Source organism: Piliocolobus tephrosceles, chromosome 1 (assembly GCF_002776525.5).
Source record: "Piliocolobus tephrosceles isolate RC106 chromosome 1, ASM277652v3, whole genome shotgun sequence".
Lineage (NCBI taxonomy): Eukaryota > Metazoa > Chordata > Mammalia > Primates > Cercopithecidae > Piliocolobus > Piliocolobus tephrosceles.
The window spans coordinates 213,482,929-213,502,700 of record NC_045434.1 but is presented as its reverse complement, the minus strand read 5'-3'; the positions used below and the strand labels follow the sequence as shown (position 1 = coordinate 213,502,700).

Here is a 19,772-nt window from a genome sequence, read left to right as displayed (position 1 = left end):
CTCTGCCACCAGGCACATTCTGGTGCACGAAGGTATAAATATGCTCCATGTTTTAATAAAACACAACTGCTTTCCCACTGGAGAACCAAGCTTCCCAGAAGTGTCGAGCAGAAAGGGGGAACAGAACCAAACCTGGTGACTCTTCTCCAGAAGGAGACCCTAGGGGGTTAAAAGACCGCTTTCCCCTTAATCCAAAGAATTTGCCAGGAGGCACCGGAAGGCACCAGTATCGCGGAAGCCTACCGGGAACCCGAAACCCAGCCGGCCGGCCCCGCCGTCCGTCATTAAAAGCCACTCCGAGCCACCAGAGAATAACCAGCACCCCTTCCGCCCTCCCGACGCCACTCGCCGCCCCCATCCATTTTCGCAGCAGTCTCAGACTCGTCCCCAACCCCAGCCCGGAGACTTTCACTTTGTCCCATGCTTCCCGAGCACTCCTCCCCGCCCCGGTGGGGGCAGCTCCTGGCTCTGAGCCCCCACCTCGGGGCTCCCAGCCTGGTCTCTCACCGCCGACCCCAGCAGCCACAGGTAAGCGCCCGGGGTCCGGGGCAGCAAGAGGCCGCCGCCTGTCACTGGGCTCCGGCTCCACAAAGCACAGGGCGGAGGCGGCCGCGGGTGGCTCGGCGTGTGACCGCGGCGGGGCCGCGCGGCGCGGGGCCCGGGGGGCGCGGGGCTGGGGCCGCCGCCGACGGGGGAGGAGGCAAGAGAGCGGCGCGCAGAGCCCGGCGCGGCCGCGGGCGGCTGCAAAAGGCGGCCTGGATCGCCGCCGCCCTCCTGCCCGCCCGCCGGGGCCCCGTGCTTCGGCCCCGGCCCCGCCCCCGGCCCGACCCCGGCCCGACCCCTACTCCACGGCCGGAGCCTCCAGGGCACCCAGCGCTGGAATCTGTGTCCTCCTTCCGGACAGGAGAACATCAAGGCGGCAAAGCACAGAAACTTCCTCCCTACCGCAGCAAGCTTGGAGATAGGGCGCCCACGGGGCTGGAGCCCTTCCCAGGCTGCTGGGTCTCCAGCCCACGTTCCGGATGGACGAGGTCTGCAGCACCGCGGCCGCACGCCCTCCGCCCCCACCCCACCTCAGCTGCGAAATGGGGGACTGGCCCCAACGCCCCCCGCGGTCCCTTCCAGCCCGCGATTGTGGGCAGCCGCTCCCTCCCGGCCCAGGCATTAGCCTGCACTTCCCCGGGCGCCGCTTCACAACTAAATCACCGCAGAAGCTTCCCAGCCAATAAATCACCTGCCCACCGGGCAGAGGGTCCCTCCCACTCCCTGTGTTTGAGACCCGCCAGGAGGATTCAGTGAAGGGCCAGAATTAGCCTTTAAGACCAGTCTGCAACCTCCTATTCCAATAGTGGAGGCTTTTCGTTTTTTATTTTCACCCTTGCTGAGATATGACTCATCATTGTCAATTTTCAATATAATTAATACAGTTCGAAAGGAAAATCTGTCAAGGCACAAGAAAGCAGCAAGCTCTCCTCTAGTGTGAGGAGTAGTGACCTTTGTTACTTGACAAAAGTATCGTTTATATGATCAACAGGCATCCTACACTGCGTGCACACAGCATATCACCGGGAGAGACGGCGCCGGAAAGATGGCCCTGCCCTCAAGGAGCTGCAGTCTGCCCAGGAAGGCAGACAGGTAAACAAACCAGTCCTAGGGCCTGCAAGAAAAGCAGCAGAGGAACAAAGGGTGGTGGGTGGAGCTAGGAAGAGGAAGCAACTTACTCTGCTTGCTGATGTCTTAGAGGAAGTGACAAGGAAGAGCGTGAGCCTGCCAGGTGGGCTCCAGCAGGGCTTCCAGCAGAAGTCAGCCAGGAAAAGGCACAGAGAACATTCTGGGAACTGCAAGGAGGACAGGGTGTGCAGAATGGAGTGCCAGCAGATAAGACGAAAGAGGCAGGCAAGGATCGGGTTGCAGAGAGCCCTTCAGGCTGCATGGACGAGTTACTAATTGTAGGCTGGCAGAGAGGCTGAAGCTGGAGCTTTCCATGAAAAGGGTGGATGAGGACTATGCCAGTGGCAGTGTGGCCTAAGTGTAGATTAGGGACAGACCAGTTAAAGAGGCTGGTGACACAGTTCAGGTATGAGATGAGGACCTGAACTACGGGCACACTCCACCTCAGCAGTCATCAGAATTCCTGCTTCTTAATCCATTCTTTAAGTATTCAGGTATTTACTGAGCACCTAGCTGGGGTCTAGGAAGATAATAAAGGTTGCCATGGACCTTTACTGAACTGTGATTCATTTTTGCAGGTAAGATAAATATGTGTGAAGTCATTACAGAACATTCTGATATTAACTAGCCAAGCATAAAGATGTGAGGTACAGCTCATCAGTGCAGCAAGGGACCCAAGAAGGCTAGACTGCAGTGGTCTGTAGTAGTTCAGAATGCCTTCACCAAGGCAGTGACATCAGCCAGATCACGAGGGGTGGGCAGCTACTGCAGAGGTGGCAGGTGGCTTGGTGACCGGGCCCTCCGTGAAGGTCAGAGGTGGAGAATGGGAAGTGGGTTATGGGAGACAGAGTCTATACAGACTTGGAGCGGACAATCTGGAGTGAGCCAGGCTGTGGAACGCCAGGACCATGCAATCTGAACGTGGGCTTGATGCCAAGTGATATCTAATAGGTCCAATAAAAGAGGCCTACACAATGAGGCAACATGTGAGAAAGGCAGACTCTGGAACATCAGGGTAATGTGGTAGAGTTGGACAAATTCAGATCCTGTTTCTTCCATTTATTGTGATGTAATCCTTTGAACATCATCCATTCAACCAATAGTTACTAAGTACCTACTATATGCCAGAAGCCTCATATGTATTAATTCAAAATCTTTACAATTATTATCCCCATTTTACAGACAAGGAAGCTGAGGCACAGACAGGTAACTAGATCAACTCCTCAGAGACAAAGCCAGAATTCAAACTAAGCCCCCTCAAATCCACGTACTGCACCGCCACACTCTGTAAAACGCAGGCAGGCGTCTACAGTGGTAACTATTTTCTGTTACCATTTTTATACTTTCCTCTTCTTGGGTCCAACATCAAATCATCAAGTCCTCAGTATTCTTCCTAAGAAGTGTCTTTCAACGCCCTCCTTTCCTGCCCGTGCTAGTGGCAGTCCCAGGCCAGGTCTTTCTCTCTTTCCTAATAACTAGCCTATTAACCATCTCCCCCAGCCAGCCATTTAAAAGTCTCTGCCAAGGAATTTTTCCAAACCATAGATTTCATCCTGAGTCCCACCTTATCTGGCCCTTAGCCCCTACCTAAGAACAGCATGATGGTCTCTGTAGGACAGTGTTTACACTCCTTAGCCCTGAATTCAAGGCCCTCCAGGATCCTGGCCCTGCCCACCTTTCCAGCCAGACGTCCAGTAATGCCAACTGGCCCACACTGGGACCTCTGTCTCAACTCCAGAATCTGGGTAAGGCATCTCCAGGTTCACCTCAAAATCTCTCCTGCTCCCAAATGAAACCAGATGTCCAGTTACTCTCTCATTCGTTTATTTGTATAAGGCCTGCTTACCCCAAAAGTCCATAAACTCTTAAAGAATTACGTCTTACACCTAGTGCCTCCATATAGCACTAGGCAGTTGACGCTCACCGTATTTTTTGTCTCCTTTAAAAATTATTTATTTATTTATTAACGAGGAGGTCTCGCTATATTGCCCAGGCTGGTCTCAAACTCCTGGCCTCAAGCAATCCTCCCGCTTTGGCCTCCCAAAGTGTTGAGATTACAGGTGTGAGTCACCGCACCTGAACAAGTGAAACCAACAATGAGATGCTGAGGGCCTGGGCTAGGGTGGTCACAGTGGAAATGGACTGTTAAAAGACAGGTCCATTTTGAACTCTCCTAATACAGCTGACCTCTTGACTCCATGACGCCAAACTCTCCTAGTTTTGCTCATACCACTTGGCCTAATTCTCTACTCAACCTCTAAATGCTGGAGTCTCCCCAAAGCTTTGTCCTAGGGCTTTCTGCTATATACATCATCTCCCCATATGATCTCCAATGTTCCTTTGGTTCTAAATATCTTATCGAGATTCTCACTGGTGTTTCTAAGACTAAATCTATGGTCCAAGTCCACTAGGAACACTCAACTTGAACGTCTCACAGGTATCTCAAACTAATTACTTCCAGAAATAGGAATTTGACATCTGGTGGTGAACACAGACCTACCACAGCTGTCAATGTATATCAATACAATGCTATCAAGAGCAAAGCACCCTTGGCCCCACTTTTAAAACAAACAAAAAAAAAAAAAAAAAAAAAAGGAAGTAAAAGCTTCATGTGGCCTGTACTGTTACTTCTCTATGGAAAGCCACAAGGCCTCAAAACCAGCAAAACATCTGCTTCTCAGAGACCAGCCTTTACCTTGTGGTTTACCAGAAATGTAGAGTAGCCTTGAAAATCGAAACAAAGACAACCACTCACAGTAGTCAATGATTGGAAGGGGTCACAGGTGAAAGAGGCTTCTGTTGTGGTTATCTCCTTGCCCTCTATAAATTCACCTCTCTTCAAATGAAGACCTTGAAGTTTTTAAGACTTTAACAATTAACACTATTGACTTACAAATCAACAGGCCCTATAAGCCTCTAAATGCAAGTTCATGGACACAGTCTGTTTCTTAACAGTCTTCTAGTTGTTGATCTGAAATTGGGCATTTCCAGTGCTGAAATTGAAGGTCTCATGAATTATTTCTGTGTCCATTAGTTTTTCTATCACTCCCAGTGTATAGATATTAGAATAGCAGGATGCCAATGGTAAAGGAGGAAGGAAATGTAGAAGGCGAGTCACTGGCTTGGCCACTGCTGCCAGAGCTGGGCAGCTCTGCTGTTTATGCTTCCTAGCTCATAGCCTGCCCACTCTCAGACGCACGAACTGAGGGTCTTGGGATGCTGGCACTTGTTTCTCCGGTGTGTTCATGCCTAACCAACCCAACTATGTGCTGCTCCTTAGGAACACAAAACAAGTCCTTTTCTGTTTCTGTATCCCCACAGCCAGGTGAGATCCAAATATAAATATATATTTATTTATGGCAAGGAGGTTGTTGCTTTGTGTTACAACTTATGTTTATGATTTTGTGCTCTAATTTTTAGATAAATTGCTATAGTTTTCCACTATTGAGCTGAAATTTCATATCACCATCAAAAGTTACCTACCTACAAGTCCCTAGTAGACAAAATTTAACTTCTGGCTTTAAAAAAGTAAGTTACCTGAACCCAGCATTACTAGCCTTGGGTTTTAATAGAACCTGGAAAGCTCTATTTTGAATTTTGCTACAGTGGAAAGAACACAAGGTTCAAACTTGGAAGCCATGTGATCTAGTCTGCTCCTCTGTTCCAAAAAGGAAATTCTGACATGGCTGTTTAGACATAGCCACTTTAGAAACAGCTATATTGGAATAAAAATAACAATAACATAAAAATAAAAATAACCAGGTCAAAAATGCATTAAATTAATGTGTTCAGAAGTTCCTCGTGCTATTGCTTGAGCCCACCCCCTGTCAGAGTCCCCCAAGCCTTGTGCCTCTGCCTCACTGGTCTGCCTAGATACTGATCCTCACCTCTCCACCCTTGGGATGGCAGGTGGGCCTGGTGCAAGTAGCATCACCATTAACCTACTGATGAGTACAAAGGGCATTTTTATATGCATCATGGTATGAAAAAGGTAGGGAAACACCACCCTAGAACAATAAAAATGGTGAACACTGAGCGCTATAATGTGCCAGCCACTGTCTTAAAGGCTCTAACGCACTGGCTCATTTAATCACCGCCACAACTTACGAGGCAGAGGCTACTACTATTCCCATCTTATAGGTGGGAAAAGTAACCATGTATCACTAACTCCTTGAACCAGGCTGGGAGCGTCAAGGGAGACCAGTGTAAAAAATCGGGAAGCCTCAGAACTGTGATGGGCCTAGGAATGGAGGGTGCAGACCAGGGATGTGTGATGTGGCTGCTGCCTGTGTTTGCATTCCAAGATATTGTTTCCCAAAAAATCTACGTGTGGATAGAGAATACTGGGCTGAGAGTAAACCCTTTAGAGGGTAAGGTGTGCAAATTCCCCTTATCTGCGTGTGAAACTCCCAGCACGTCTCATTCTGGCATCACCCCAGGTGCTGGACCTGACCCCTGTCTGCAGTAGCAAGAGAGCAGAAGACAGGGGCTAAGCTACAACAATGGCTAAAAGATATCTCTGCATTAACCCCTGGCTGAGGGCTTTCAAAATTAACTCCCTCTGGTGAATTTTAACTAGTGTATCACAGTCAGAAACTCACCATGACTTCTGAAAAGCGACGTCTACTCAGTCCTCTTACATAACTGTTTGGAAAACACTGTAGGTATTAAAATGATTCCCACTGTGAAAATGGCTCCTTCTGTTTTACCCTGTTTACTGCACAAAATTTTATGTTAATAACTTACTGGTTCACAGGGGACAGAAAAGCAGGCAGATCTGCAAGTAAGCAAACTGCAGCTCCCCGCAGAAGACACAGAGGCAGTGAGTAAGAGGAACAGACCCATGGCTCCACTGAAGACAGAGCAACAGACGAAAAAAACACATTCTAAATGCTAAAGGTAAGGAGGGGTAGGGTAAAAAAAAGGGAACACGGATGCCAGGCAGAAGAAATAAAAAAGCCTTTCCAAACATTTGTATTACATGATGCTGGCTCTCACTGATAAAACCACTGGATGAGAACTGTACTTCATCCATATCATCCTGTTGGTTACAGATCCCATCACCCCATATCTAAAACACATTTCCTTCTGGAGCTTTACTGTTGATACTGCTTTGAGATGTATCATTTGGTTTTGGTTTTAAATATTTAACATTGTAATGAAAGGGTGACTTGAGTAAGGCACTACTTTTTCAATAAAGAGCAACATAACCAATTTGTCTGGGAGGAGACCTGCCAGCAAGCCATGAGGAGCATTTCCAAAATTTCCAGTATAGGCTGCTCCCAATTTCTGCCTCCACTTTAAAAACACTTTGCACTTACTAGTGTTATTCCAGGAGAGCCAGTTAATAGTTTAATGAAACTAGTTAGAGTTTAAAGGCAGCAAATGGGATAATTTAAAATAATCATCCCATTTTTATTGATGATTCTCAAATCTCTCTCCAGATCTGACATTTTACCCTAGCTCAGACTTGCACCTACACTTTCTATTCAGACTAATGTCCTCCGTAGTTTTAGGACATCACCATCCCAACTTGGGCACTGACAGCCCATAGGCCACATCTTCCTCAAAGCGGCAACTCAGGAACCCAGAGAACTGACTGAAATAGTTCAGTGTTTCTTGAGTTCCCCAAGGCCTTCAGGTTTCTGTGCAGGGTGGAAGTGGTAGTGGTAGTGGCACAAGTATGCTAATTGCCACAATACACTTTCTAAGGTGTCACCGGGCCCATTCTACAGATAGAGAAACTAAAGGTTAGGTAAATGAAATATCCTGGCCCATCCCACACCTAATCATCATCAGGGCCAGGATTCAAGTCCAGTTCTAACAATAAAAGCCATGCCAATGGTAACAGAGTGAGTGTGAGCTGCTAAGTACTTCTGTGTATTAACTCATGCCATGAAAGTCCATACATGCCATAGGGTGACCCAGTGCTACCCTGGGTAGGCCCCTCCAGGCATTTCTTTGTCTTCCAAATACCCACTGAGGTGCAGGCCTATTATCCTTACGTTACTACTGGCACAAGTAAAACTTCTTCCTGCATATACCTTAAGACAGGGGTCTTCAGTCCCCAGGGTACAAACCACTACCAGTCCATTGCCTGTTAGAAACTGGGCCACAGAGCAGGAAGTGAGTGTCAGGCAAGTGAGCAAAGCTTCATCTGTATTTACAGCTGCTCCCCATGGCTCGAATTACTGCCTGAGCTCTATCTCCTGTCAGATCAGCAGCGCCATGAGATTCTCATAGGAGCATGAATCCTGCTGTGAACTGCACATGTGAGGGATCTGGGTTACGTGCTCTTTTTGAGAATCTAATGTCTGATGATCTGTCGCTGTCTCCCATCACCCTCAGATGGGACTGTCCAGTTCCAGGAAAACAAGCTCAGGGCTCCTACTGATTCTACATTATAGGGAGTTGTATAATTATTTCATTACATATCACAATGTAATAATAATAGAAATAAAGTGTACAATAAACGTAACACGCTTGAATCATCCTGAAACCATCCTTCCCCCCAGTCCATGGAAAAATTGTCTTTCACAAAACTGGTCCCTGGTTCCAAAAAGGCTGGGGACCTCTGCTGTATACCACTGTAGTCTTATAAACACTTAGTTTAATTAACCTAAACATTTAAAATGTTTCCTTTCTTCAATAATAAATTAACCTTAGTTTACTGTAACTTTTTTTACTTTATAAAGTTTAAAATGTCTCTATTAAACTCATGGGCCTAGCACCTCAAATCTCCCCAGCTTCTCTCTCACCAAGCCAGCCTGCCCTCTCTTAGCTACCTGTGGCCCTATTTCTGTCAGCTGCAGCAGAGTTCTCCAAGAAGAAATGCCTAGCTTGCTCTCTGTCCATTCCCACTCCTTCCATCAGTCACCATGCCCTCTAGATTCATTCTTCATGGAATTTCCTGTTCAGCATGCTCCTCTGTTTTTGCAGGGACTCTGCCAACTACAGGGCCACGTCATGCCAGTGGCTGCACTGGTCTCCTCCCTGGCCTCAGTGTGTCTCCACACCCCTCCCCCACAATATTCCAATTCTGGGCATTCTGTGTATTAATGTGTCCTCTTATTTGAAGACCTGTGACAATTTCCTAGCACGTCCAAACTATCGGTCTGCTAGTTAACAGTCTCCACAATTGGGTTCCCAATCACCTATACCACCATGTAGTGAAGTCAGTTACTGCAGTACCCCATCCTGATTCCATTCTCTGGGTTTTTACCAATGCCTTTCTCTCTTCCCAATCTAGAATGTCCCTTCTTCACTTCTGCGTATCCAAACACATCAATTCAACTAACATTCATTGAGCACTCATTCTAGTGAATACACTATGCAAAGAGCACAGCGCGAGGCACTGTGTGAAGCGTGTTCCAGTTTCAACTCTATCCCTACAGAGTCCGCTCTGCTCTCTCTCCCTTCTCTGAAAAACAATTTCTGTTTACAGCTAGAATTAATAAGCACTTCTGTCATTAAAAGGTCTATAGATCTTCCACCAAATTGCAGATTCCTTTCCAGCAATGAGTATTTCATGTCTTTTGTAATCTTCAGAGTGCCTAGCAAACTGTAACCAAGCAATATGATAACTGTTGGGCATGGGTATTGTTTTTGGTCCTAGAGTTTTCCCTAAAACACAATACATGTTTGGTAGATGGAAACAAAATTTCTAATCAACGTTAGATTTATGTTTCTTTTTATCCAAGAAGAATGGAGACGTAAATAAAATTTCAAAATAAGATTAATTACTTGGACTTTCAATGCAGAAAACACTGTTTTATATCTACCAATCTTAGAGGAATAAAGGGTGTGATACTTGTTAAGGTACTTCTTAAGATACTTTAAAGGAAAGTCTACATATACATATACACAAACTTAAACTCTTGAAATAAAAGCACATGTCAGAGATTATATGCTGTATGCTGGATATCCATGAGGGAAATTTTCCCACAAACAACCTGGCATGGTTCTGCCACTAAATAACTACATCCCCTGTACTGGTAACTAGCCCTATCTCAGGACTGCTGTGTTCCTGGGTGCAAGATGGGTGTCTAGGCCTCTACCATCTTCAGAGTCTCAACTTCTGTGTCCCTGGTTCTCTTAACAATGGAACAGTAGTAAAACAGGGTAGCCTCTTGGTCCTACATAGAGACAAGAGGAGGACTGAACTATTTCCAAGAAGACATCCTGTTTTGCATGATATGTTTTGTCAACTGTCTTAAATACCTTTAATATCTAATAACACCACTTCCATTTGGTTCTCCCTCTCTGGACAGTGTCTTTGAAATAAATCCTAGTTTCAGCACACACAAAAAAGACCTGTTTCCCAGGCTAGTCCAGAAGATTCTATGGTAATTACAACAGGATCCCAAATCCAAGACCCCTGAGTAACAGTCCATTTCTAAAAGAAGTCCTCTCTAGAGTCAAATATGGCAGCTGTTTAGCTGACACAGAGGCGTAATACCAAAGAGTTCTCTTTTCTGTTACCTTTCTTTTCCTCTTTTTCCTAACCTTCCAAAGGCCAAAGAGAATGAGAATGAGCACTTGGGAAGGTAGATCTAATATAATCCTGCCTGGCTGTTCTGCCCTTCTCAGTCCATGAGTATCATGATAATGGACAGCTCCTGGTTCACATCATTGTTTTATTTCATCCCCCACCACTAGTAGCCCCCAGTTAAGATTAGCTATAGAAACATAACACAAAGGGTGACTGAAGTGCCAGGTCTTTCAGTGTGTGAGGCCAGCAAGAGTCCAACAGCCCCTAAATGTCCCAGCTGACTCTTCTGATGATGTGCCCAGAAATGTCTACAAAAGCTGAGCAGCTGTCAACTCAACCCTCCCTGCCACACCTACGCTATCACTGGAATCAGAGAATGATAAAGCTAGAAGGAATCATTAGAGAACTATGCTGGTTGAAGCCCTTATATTACAGATGAGAGCCATAAATCATTTAACTGAAATTAAACCAACAAATCAAACCACACATACCCACAAAATCTTTACATTTGTGACAACCTATATTTTCTAGAGGTGGCCACTCCAATATAGATTCCATCCCATATGCTCTTGCAATGTGATGATGACACTCCTTCATTTTCAGGTGGGTCCCTCTGTTCTCCTGAGCCTGGGTAGACCTTTGTAACTGTCTTGACCAACACAATGTGACGGAATGATACCAGGTGACTTCTAAGACTACGTCATACAAAGCAACGCAGCTTCTGCTGGGCTCTCCCTCTCTGGACGTGTATCTTTGAAGCCCTGAGTCTGGCTTGCCTGAGACCACCAGGGATGGAGAAATGCTACAGAAGCCCTAGCTATTCTAGTCCCCAGCCATCTGAGTCTTCCTAGCCCAGACTCGTAAGTGAAGAAGCCTTCAAGATGATTCAAATACCACCTGTCACTTGACTACAACCTCGGAAAGCCCAAGTCAGAGCTGCACAGTGGAGCCATTCCTAAATTCTTGTCCCACAGAAACTGTGAAAGATAATAAATGATCATCATTGTTTTAAGTTGGGCTAATTTTTATTATCGGGGTAATGTGTAACACAGTGATAGGAAACTAATACAAGATTCATCGCTAAAACCACTAAAAACTTTAACCTGTTAGTCACTATTAAGTTAAGCAAACAACTAAGCAATCTTCCAATTATGCTTCCCCAATTTGCATGCCTGTCACTCTCTATAACCTTACTCTGCTTCATTTTAAGGCCTAGCTCTTACCATCACCATATGTGATATGATTAGATGACATGACATAGGCTACGTTACTGAGTATATGAGGAAAGGGCCTTTGTTTTGTTCACTATTATATCCCCAGCACCTAGAACAGCACTTGATAACACATAGCAGGTGCTTGATAACCAGTAGCTCAGTACAAGAATGTATCTGGAGGTGACTGGGCTTAGTCTTCCTCCAAGGCTATTTGACCTGTCATCATCTGTTCTCCAGTTTGACTCAACATCTCTTGATATATATTCATTGCACTGTTAAATTTCTAACGTCTAACTACTACTGACAAAACCATTAGATGTTCTTAGTTCAAACCCACTAGAGGAACTACGCCATCCCCTCCGTGATGCCAGCTCAGCATTCAGAGTAGAGCCAGTGATTTCCTTCGTCAACACACCTGCATGACAAAACCCTTCCCAGGAGGTCTCAAATATCAAATAAAAGTTACTCCATTTTTCATTCAAAGACCATGTGCCCAATGGGAAAATGACCTCATGCTAGTAGTTTAAATAGCAGCTGCACCCACTAACACAGCCCATTGAGCTATCCTATAGATACATTCTGTCAGTGCCCTTCTGGGTCTAGATAATTATACTGAGTACACTGAAGTCCTTTCATTATTGCAAGCCCAACAGAAAGTGTTGCCACTGGGCGAATATCAGAAAGCATGCATCAATGCACTTTCAAGTCAAATGAGAACTGGCTAGTTAAACAGCAGCATTAACAGATGTAGAGATCGCACCAGCCAAATGCCTCTTGCCAATTATGTCCACACAGCTACGCCCAAATTAAAAATAACCCAACACGGCCGGGTGCGTTGGCTCATGCCTGTAATCCCAGCACTTTGGGAGGCTGAAGCAGGCAGATCACGAGGTCAGGAGTTTGAGACCAGCCTGGCCAACATGGTGAAACCCCATCTCTACTAAAAATACAAAAATTAGCTGGGCGTGGTGGCGTGTGCCTGTGGTCTCAGCTCCTTGGGAGGCTGAGGCGGGAGAATCACTTGAACCAGGGAGGCGGTGGTTGCAGTGAGCCGAGATTGTGCCACTGCACTCCAACCTGGGCAACACAACAAAACTCAATCTCAAATAAATAAATTAATTAATTAAATAACCCAACACTCATGACAGAACCCAAACGGGCATGGAAGGCTCCTTCCCTCCCTACAATATCACCCTACAGTCTCTACATAAATGCCCCTGTAGCCGGGCGCGGTGGCTCAAGCCTGTAATCCCAGCACTTTGGGAGGCCGAGACGGGCGGATCATGAGGTCAGGAGTTCGTAGACCATCCTGGCGAACACGGTGAAACCCCGTCTCTACTAAAAAATACAAAAAACTAGCCGGGCGAGGTGGCGGGCGCCTGTAGTCCCAGCTACTCGGGAGGCTGAGGCAGGAGAATGGCGTAAACCCGGGAGGCAGAGCTTGCAGTGAGCTGAGATCTGGCCACTGCACTCCAGCGCGGGCGACAGAGCGAGACTCCGTCTCAAAAAAATAAAAATTAAAAATAAATAAATAAATAAATGCCCCTGTAAAGTGGCTCCTAAGTAGGTCATTAAAATGTTCACCTTTCCTTGGCAAAGTAGATCTTAACACAGGAGGAAAGAGAAATAAGCTAAAAAAAGAAATGTGGACTGTCCAGAAGTTACAAGGGAACAAAAAAGTAGAAATCCTTAGCAAGAAAACCTTTTCCAAAAACTGTAATTAAAGGAATCTAGACCAGTGGTTGCCCGATAGAAATATAAGCCAAAAATGTAAGTTTTACTTTTCTAGTAACCATATTTTAAAAAGAAACAGGTAAAGTTAATTGAAATGTTTTATTTAACTCAATAGATCAAAAATATTATCATTTCAACATGTAATCAATATAAAAGTTAGTAATGAAATATTTTACATTCTTTTTCTTCCTGCTCAGTCTTTGAAATCAGTGTGTATTTGACACTGACTGCGCATCTATACTTGGGCCAGCACATTTCAGATGCTCAACAGCCACAAGAGACCAGTGGTTACCATACTGGAAAGCACAGGTCTAGAATAATCCTAACTTCTTTTTTTGTAAAATACTAAAACATCCAAAGCACTCCAAGTTTTCTATTAGGGAGGCAAAGTAACTATACTGTTAGAATCATGGGCAATGATACCATAAATTCCTAAAATAAAATCACATAGGGCTGTTATTTCAAATTACGTAAAACTTGTCTTCCAGAAGAACTCGACCAAATGCCAAAGTTCTTAAGATCTGCCCCACTTCCCATACAAGGGAAACTGAAGACCCCGACGGGCACCAGGGCCTTCCGTCAGCTCCTGACAGAGGAAGGGCTCCTGGATTTTGTTTCCCCTTCATGACAATACAACATGGGACTGGGTTCCTAATTTGACTCTGTTCATTTAAAGAGCGATCTCAAAGAAGAAAGGAAAATCAATGACCCCTTTAGGAAATGTAGTCCGGGTGGGGGTGGAGGGAGCATTTCAATGACAAAAGCCAAACCTCAGTCATAATGCAGATCCCTGTCTAACAGGTGGTCATTGTTTTTTTTTTTCTTTTTCCTTTTTTGAGATGGTGTCTCGCTCTGTCGCCCTGGCTGGAGTGCAGTGGCGCGATCTCGGCTCACTGTAAGCTCCACCTTCCTGGTTCACGCCATTCTCCCGCCTCAGCCTCCCAAGCAGGTGGGACTACAGGCACCCGCCACCATGCCCAGCTAATTTTTTTGTATTTTTAGTAGACACGGGGTTTCACCGTGTTAGCCAGGATGGTCTCAATCCCCTGACCTCGTGATCCGCCCGCCTCAGCCTCCCAAAGTGCTGGGATTACAGGTGTGAGCCACCGCGCCTGGCTGTTTTTTTTCTGTTACAGGTACTCTGGTCTCCTGCCTACGCCAACCCCATGCAGGACGGCTGTGACTTTCAAGAGAGTCCCCCAAGGGAGAGTCCCAAGATCAGGGGCTGATAATGGGCCCCACCACAAGGCTATGCTGCTGGCTTTTGTTTGGAACAACAGCGCTCCCATGATACCTCACTCTTGCTGAAAATATTGGTAATACGGGAGCATGAACACAGCTGTGCGTAAATTACACACACAAACAGATTAGATCTGTATATTTATAAGGAATACAAACATACTAATAGCTCATTTACATACACAGCTGGATACACTGGGCTGCATGCAGAGGGGTTTGAGTTCCAAAATATTTCTCTAAAATTTTACCAAAAAAAATGCTCAGGTTACTGCTAAGCCAGGCTGCTCCCCCCACCCTCATACAGTATGTCCCCAGAAATAGAGTCCTTTTCATCCTTATTCGTGATATTTGAGATGCTATGAAGGAGAAACCTCAACAAGAGCTGTTAGATTTCACTTTTATGATTATTTATTATTTTTAGAGACAGGGTCTTGCTCTGCCACCTAGGCTGCAGTGGTATGATCACAGCTCACTGTAACGTGCAGCTTCTGGGCTCAAATGATCCTCCTGGCTCAGCCTCCCAAGTAGTTCAGACTACAGGTATGTGTCAGTCACCACGCCCAGCTAATTTCAAAATATTTTTTTGTAAAGACAGGGTTTTCACTATGTTGCCCAGGCTTGGTTTTGAACTCTTGATTTCAAGTAATCCTGCTCCCTCAGTCTCCCAAAGAGTTGGGATTATGGGCATGAGCCACTGTGCCCAGCCAGATCTCACTCTGATAGGAAAAAAATTATAGGATAATTTTCAGGTAAAAGGATGCATATACATATGAAGAGGGAGACCTACTAAAACATCTGTTACAACAGCATATAGTAAGGCAGAATCTTTGCATTTTCAAAATGTTTTCATAAACTTTATTTTTTAGAGCAATTTTAGGTTAACAGCAAAATGGAGCACAAGGTATAGGGAGTTCCCATATAGATGGGTCTTTGAATTTTTAGCTAATTTTGAAAAATTAGGAGAAGAGCAATCAGCATTTTGTGCTCACTATATTAAACCTGGGAGAGCTGGGCTCTGATTCTATGTCTGATTCTACCAAGGCCTCAGTTTACCTCTGATGATATCACAAGTACTCAAATTTAGCATTTAAAAATACTAACTTTTAAAATGTTGAGTGTCCCAGTAAAATAGTTAAAGGAAAAAAAAGATAATAATCCAACTAAGAAAAAAATATTAACTTATACATATCTGGATAATAACAGACTCATTACAGGCCCTAATTTTATTATTTAAAATGTTTACAACAAAGTTCTCTAACTGATATTCTCCCTCTCTCTCTTTTTGCCTTGATATGGTTTCTATAAACTCCTGGTTTAAAAAAGAAAAAGCGTCCATTTCTGAGGCTTGGGTTTACTGTACTTACAGTTCCACCAATAAATCATCTCCCAATCTGGGCTGGAGAAGCACTGGCCACGGTTTGATTGCTCCAGCCCCAGGTTGCCAGGCAACCCACACAAGGGGGAAGTCTGAGAACCGCTGACAGATAGCCAAGTGGCTGAAACAACAGACTTCTCTCTGTCAAAAATGTGTTTGAGAGAGCCACTTGCCCACCTCTGCTCTCTGCTAAACACTACATGACTGTAAAATCAAAATCAAAAGGCCACTGTAATAAAAACACACTTCCTGTTCAATTACTAATTGTTCTAAAGCTGTGGGGAGGCCCAGATCCTACAGTGTATGGCAACAGAAATGCGATACTGTAAATGAGATAAAGCCAGCAGCATGCAAGAAACCTGATCTAAATGCATCTCTGCAGCTTTCAAGTCGGGGAGCTGGTGCGTGGAGGAATCAACTGCCTAAGAAAGCACCAGGAAGAAAATAATGAATGTCAAGATGTTAAAGAAACAAAGCAAACAATAACTATGAAGCTAGAGGTCAAGACTACTTAGTAATAAAACCAAGAACATTCTCCATTGTTTTGAAACACAATCTGGAGGCAATGGAAGTTTTCTCCCTCAGAGATAGAAAGGAGGAGCAAGGAAGGTTGATGACCCTTGGGAACCACACCCCTTGGAGGTTCCAGGTGGATTCCCTGATAACTGACTGTAAACGGGATTACAGGAAATATAGCAGCATCCTTAGGATAATGCGGGACGATAACAGGTCTGAGAGTCTAATGCAACATTTACAATACCTATGGTGCGAGCTGGGCACAGTGGTTCACGCCTGTAATCACAGCACTTTGGGAGATCGAGGTGGGTGGATCACCTGAGGTCAAGAGTTTCCTGGCCAAAACAGTGAAACCCCAACTCTACTAAAAATACAAAAAATTAGCTGGGCGTGGTGGCAAAAGCCTGTAATCCCAGTTACTGGGGAGGCTGAGGCAGGAGAATTGCTTCAATCTGGGAGGCGGAGGTTGCAGTGAGCTGAGATCATGCCATTGCACTCCAGCCTGGGCAACAAGAGTGAAACTCCGTCTCAAACAAACAAACAAACAAACAAAAAATACCCATGGTGCATGTACCAAGCCAGTAATACTCTGCCCAACACCAACACCATGCAGCATCCTTCCACGAAACCACTGTATTGAAACTGTCATCTTGGACTTTGGAAACTATCTGTGGTATGTGGAAGGGGCCAGCACTGAGTGCACAGTTCTTTATCTCTTTTGTGCCATGGACCCTTTGGCAGTCTGGTAAAGCCTAACTCCTTCTAAAAATGGTTTATGGCCAGGCACGGTGGCTCACGCCTATAATCCTAGCACTTTGCGAGGCCGAGGCAGGTGGACACGAGGTCAGGAGATCGAGACCATCCTGGCCAATACGGTGAAACTCTGTCTCTACTAAAAATACAAAAAAATATCTGGGTGTGGTGGCGCATGCCTGTAATCCCAGCTATTCAGGAGGCTGAGGCAAGAGAATCACTTGACCCAGGGCATCGGAGGTTGCAGTAAGCCGAGATCACACCACTGAACTCCAGCCTGGCAACAGAGACTCCATCTTATTAAAAAAAAAAAAAAAAAAAAAAGGCTGGGCACAGTGGCTCACGTCTGTAATCCCAGCACTTTGGGAGGCAGATCACCTGACGTCAAGAGTCAAGAGTTTGAGACCAGTCTGGCCAACATGGTGAAACCTCGTCTCTACTAAAAATACAAAAAAAAAAAAAAATTAAGGCCGGGCGCGGTGGCTCAAGCCTGTAATCCCAGCACTTTGGGAGGCCGAGACGGGTGGATCACGAGGTCAGGAGATCGAGACCATCCGGGCTAACACGGTGAAACCCCGTCTCTACTAAAAAATGCAAAAACCTAGCCGGGCGAGGTGGCGGGCGCCTGTGGTCCCAGCTACACGGGAGGCTGAGGCAGGAGAATGGCGTAAACCCGGGAAGCAGAGCTTGCAGTGAGCTGAGATCCAGCCACTGCACTCCAGCCTGGGAGACAGAGCGAGACTCCGTCTCAAAAAAAAAAAAATTAGCTGGGCGTGGTAGTGGGCGCCTGTAAGTCCCAGCTACTCAGGGAGGCTGAGGCAGGAGAATCACTTGAACCCAGGAGGCGGAGGTTGCAGTGAGCCAAGACTGTGCCACTGCACTCCAGCCTGGGTGACAGAGGGAGACTCCATCTCAAAAAAAAAATAAAGTATGCCAGAGTAATGTAAGTACTCTATGAACACATTCAATAACAAGAGCTAGCAGAGGGTTTTCTTCAGTTCTGGCAGGTTTTTTGTTTTTGGGGGTGAGGGGGCTGTTTTGCTTTATCATGTGACCTCAGATGATAAACCCCTGGAGGGCAAGGAGAGCAAGTTTTTCATCATTCAATCTCCAACGCAATGTGCAGCCCGGTTTCCTGCCCGAAGCTTCCAAACTAGCCCTCTCTACACCACTAGCCCAGCTCCTATAGGGGCCTGGGTTTCCTTGACTCTCCCAGTGCCCAGAATTGGGTCTGGCATATAAGAGGTGTAAGACCATATTCCGCAAAATGGTATGTTTTCCTATGTTCTCTTTCCGACAATCCATCAGCCTGAGAAGGCACACGCTCCTGTGAGGGGATGCAGCCTCTCTTCTTCTACCCCACCACTGCCCCCCTCACTTCACAAAGGCAGCCTCCTCTCCCCCGCTCCCATCTGGAAGGCTACCGGGCAGCACTGCTCCAGGGGCACTGAACAAGGGGACAATTTAAAACACTGACACTGGTGCTAACACAGTGCCTAGCTCTGAGGTCAGGATGAGAAAGACTCCACAAGTCAGATACTTTCTGATTCTCTGCTTTCAACAAATCACAAGGAGGTCTTAGCGGAAGTGTCATCTGATAGATTACAGAAAATCAGTCTGATGACAAATTATACTTTTGGCATTACTATGGAAATAATTCAAATAACTGAGTGACACTATAACAAAACCATCATTCCCATCTACTTACTCATGTAGACAAGGTTTCTGGGCACTTATGTGTTTTAAAAAACCCATACAATGTATTTCCAATAAATGTTAAGCAAAAATTAAAATTATATCAACATTTACAATATTTCGTTGTTTTCATCAACTGTGCTCTAATAATTATAATTTGAAAAAAAAGTTTCTTCTATACTTAGAGCTTTATTATTAAAGGAAATAAGGCCGAGTGCGGTGGCTCAAGCCTGTAATCCCAGCACTTTGAGAGGCCAAGACAGGCGGATCGCGAGGTCAGGAGATGGAGATCATCCTGGCTAACACGGTGAATAACCATACACCTGATTTCAATACACACACTTTTTGTTGCAGGGAAGTACTAAAGGTCAATCTGACGCTAGACTTTCAAGCATAAAATGTATCACCTTAGTATAAAGTCCCTGGGGAAGTAGAATGGAAATAAAAATTAAAGGGGGAAAAGAATAAGATGCAACATTGGACTGCTTTTAACTCAAATGTGGGAACAAAGAAATGACTTAAAAGTTGGAATTTATACTTAAAAGGGAAGCAGAGCAAAGAAGTTTGGAACATTTGCACCCTGGCAATGTGGCAAAGAAAGAAAAGCTATTGGTCGGGCGTGGTGGCTCACGCCTTTGGGAGGTCGAGGCGGGCGGATCACGAGGTCAGGAGTTCGAAACCAGTCTGGGCAACATGATGAAACCCCATCTCTACTACAGATACAAAAAATGAGCCAGGCATGGTGGCACACGCCTGTAATTCCAGCTACCCGGGAGGCTGAGGCAGGAGAATCACTTGAACCCAGGAGGCAGAGGTTGCAGTGAGCCGAGATCGCACCACTGCACTCTAGCCTGAGCAACAGGCGAGACTCCATCTCAAAAGAAAAAAAAAAGCTTTCTCAGGAGAGAAATTCGGGCAGGCTGTAAAGCAATCACTTGCTAGAGATATTTGCGTAACTAAAAGGGAGCCAAGGGCTGATATCCAAGACAAAGAGGGAAAGGCTTTGAGGGCATTTCAAAGACCTTCCCAGCAACCCCTCCCATCACAGGATCAGAAACCTAAGAGGAAATAGTTTCCAGGGCCA

General features: G+C 45.5%; 1 protein-coding gene and 1 long non-coding RNA gene across 9 annotated transcripts in view; one reads left to right on the top strand and one right to left on the bottom strand.

The window, feature by feature from the left end:
- RERE (arginine-glutamic acid dipeptide repeats) overlaps window positions 1-19,772 on the bottom strand; it is a 469,695-nt gene that overhangs the window by 68,389 nt on the left and 381,534 nt on the right. Inside the window, exon 1 of one of the 8 annotated variants that reach the window (XM_023215268.2) lies at window positions 946-1,187. The exons of 4 other annotated variants lie outside the window; for them this stretch is intronic. Coding sequence is in view for 2 of the 4 variants with exons in the window: in XM_023215265.2 (XP_023071033.1) it covers window positions 508-912 (405 nt within the window). In the remaining 2 variants the exon portion in view is untranslated. 3 more of the 8 variants (XM_023215265.2, XM_023215267.2, XM_023215269.2) reach the window with 3 other exon arrangements.
- On the top strand, window positions 1,658-11,174 carry LOC111544634. The gene is made up of 3 exons (XR_002732229.2): window positions 1,658-4,996; window positions 6,428-6,570; window positions 10,766-11,174. It is a non-coding gene; the product is annotated as an uncharacterized LOC111544634 (long non-coding RNA).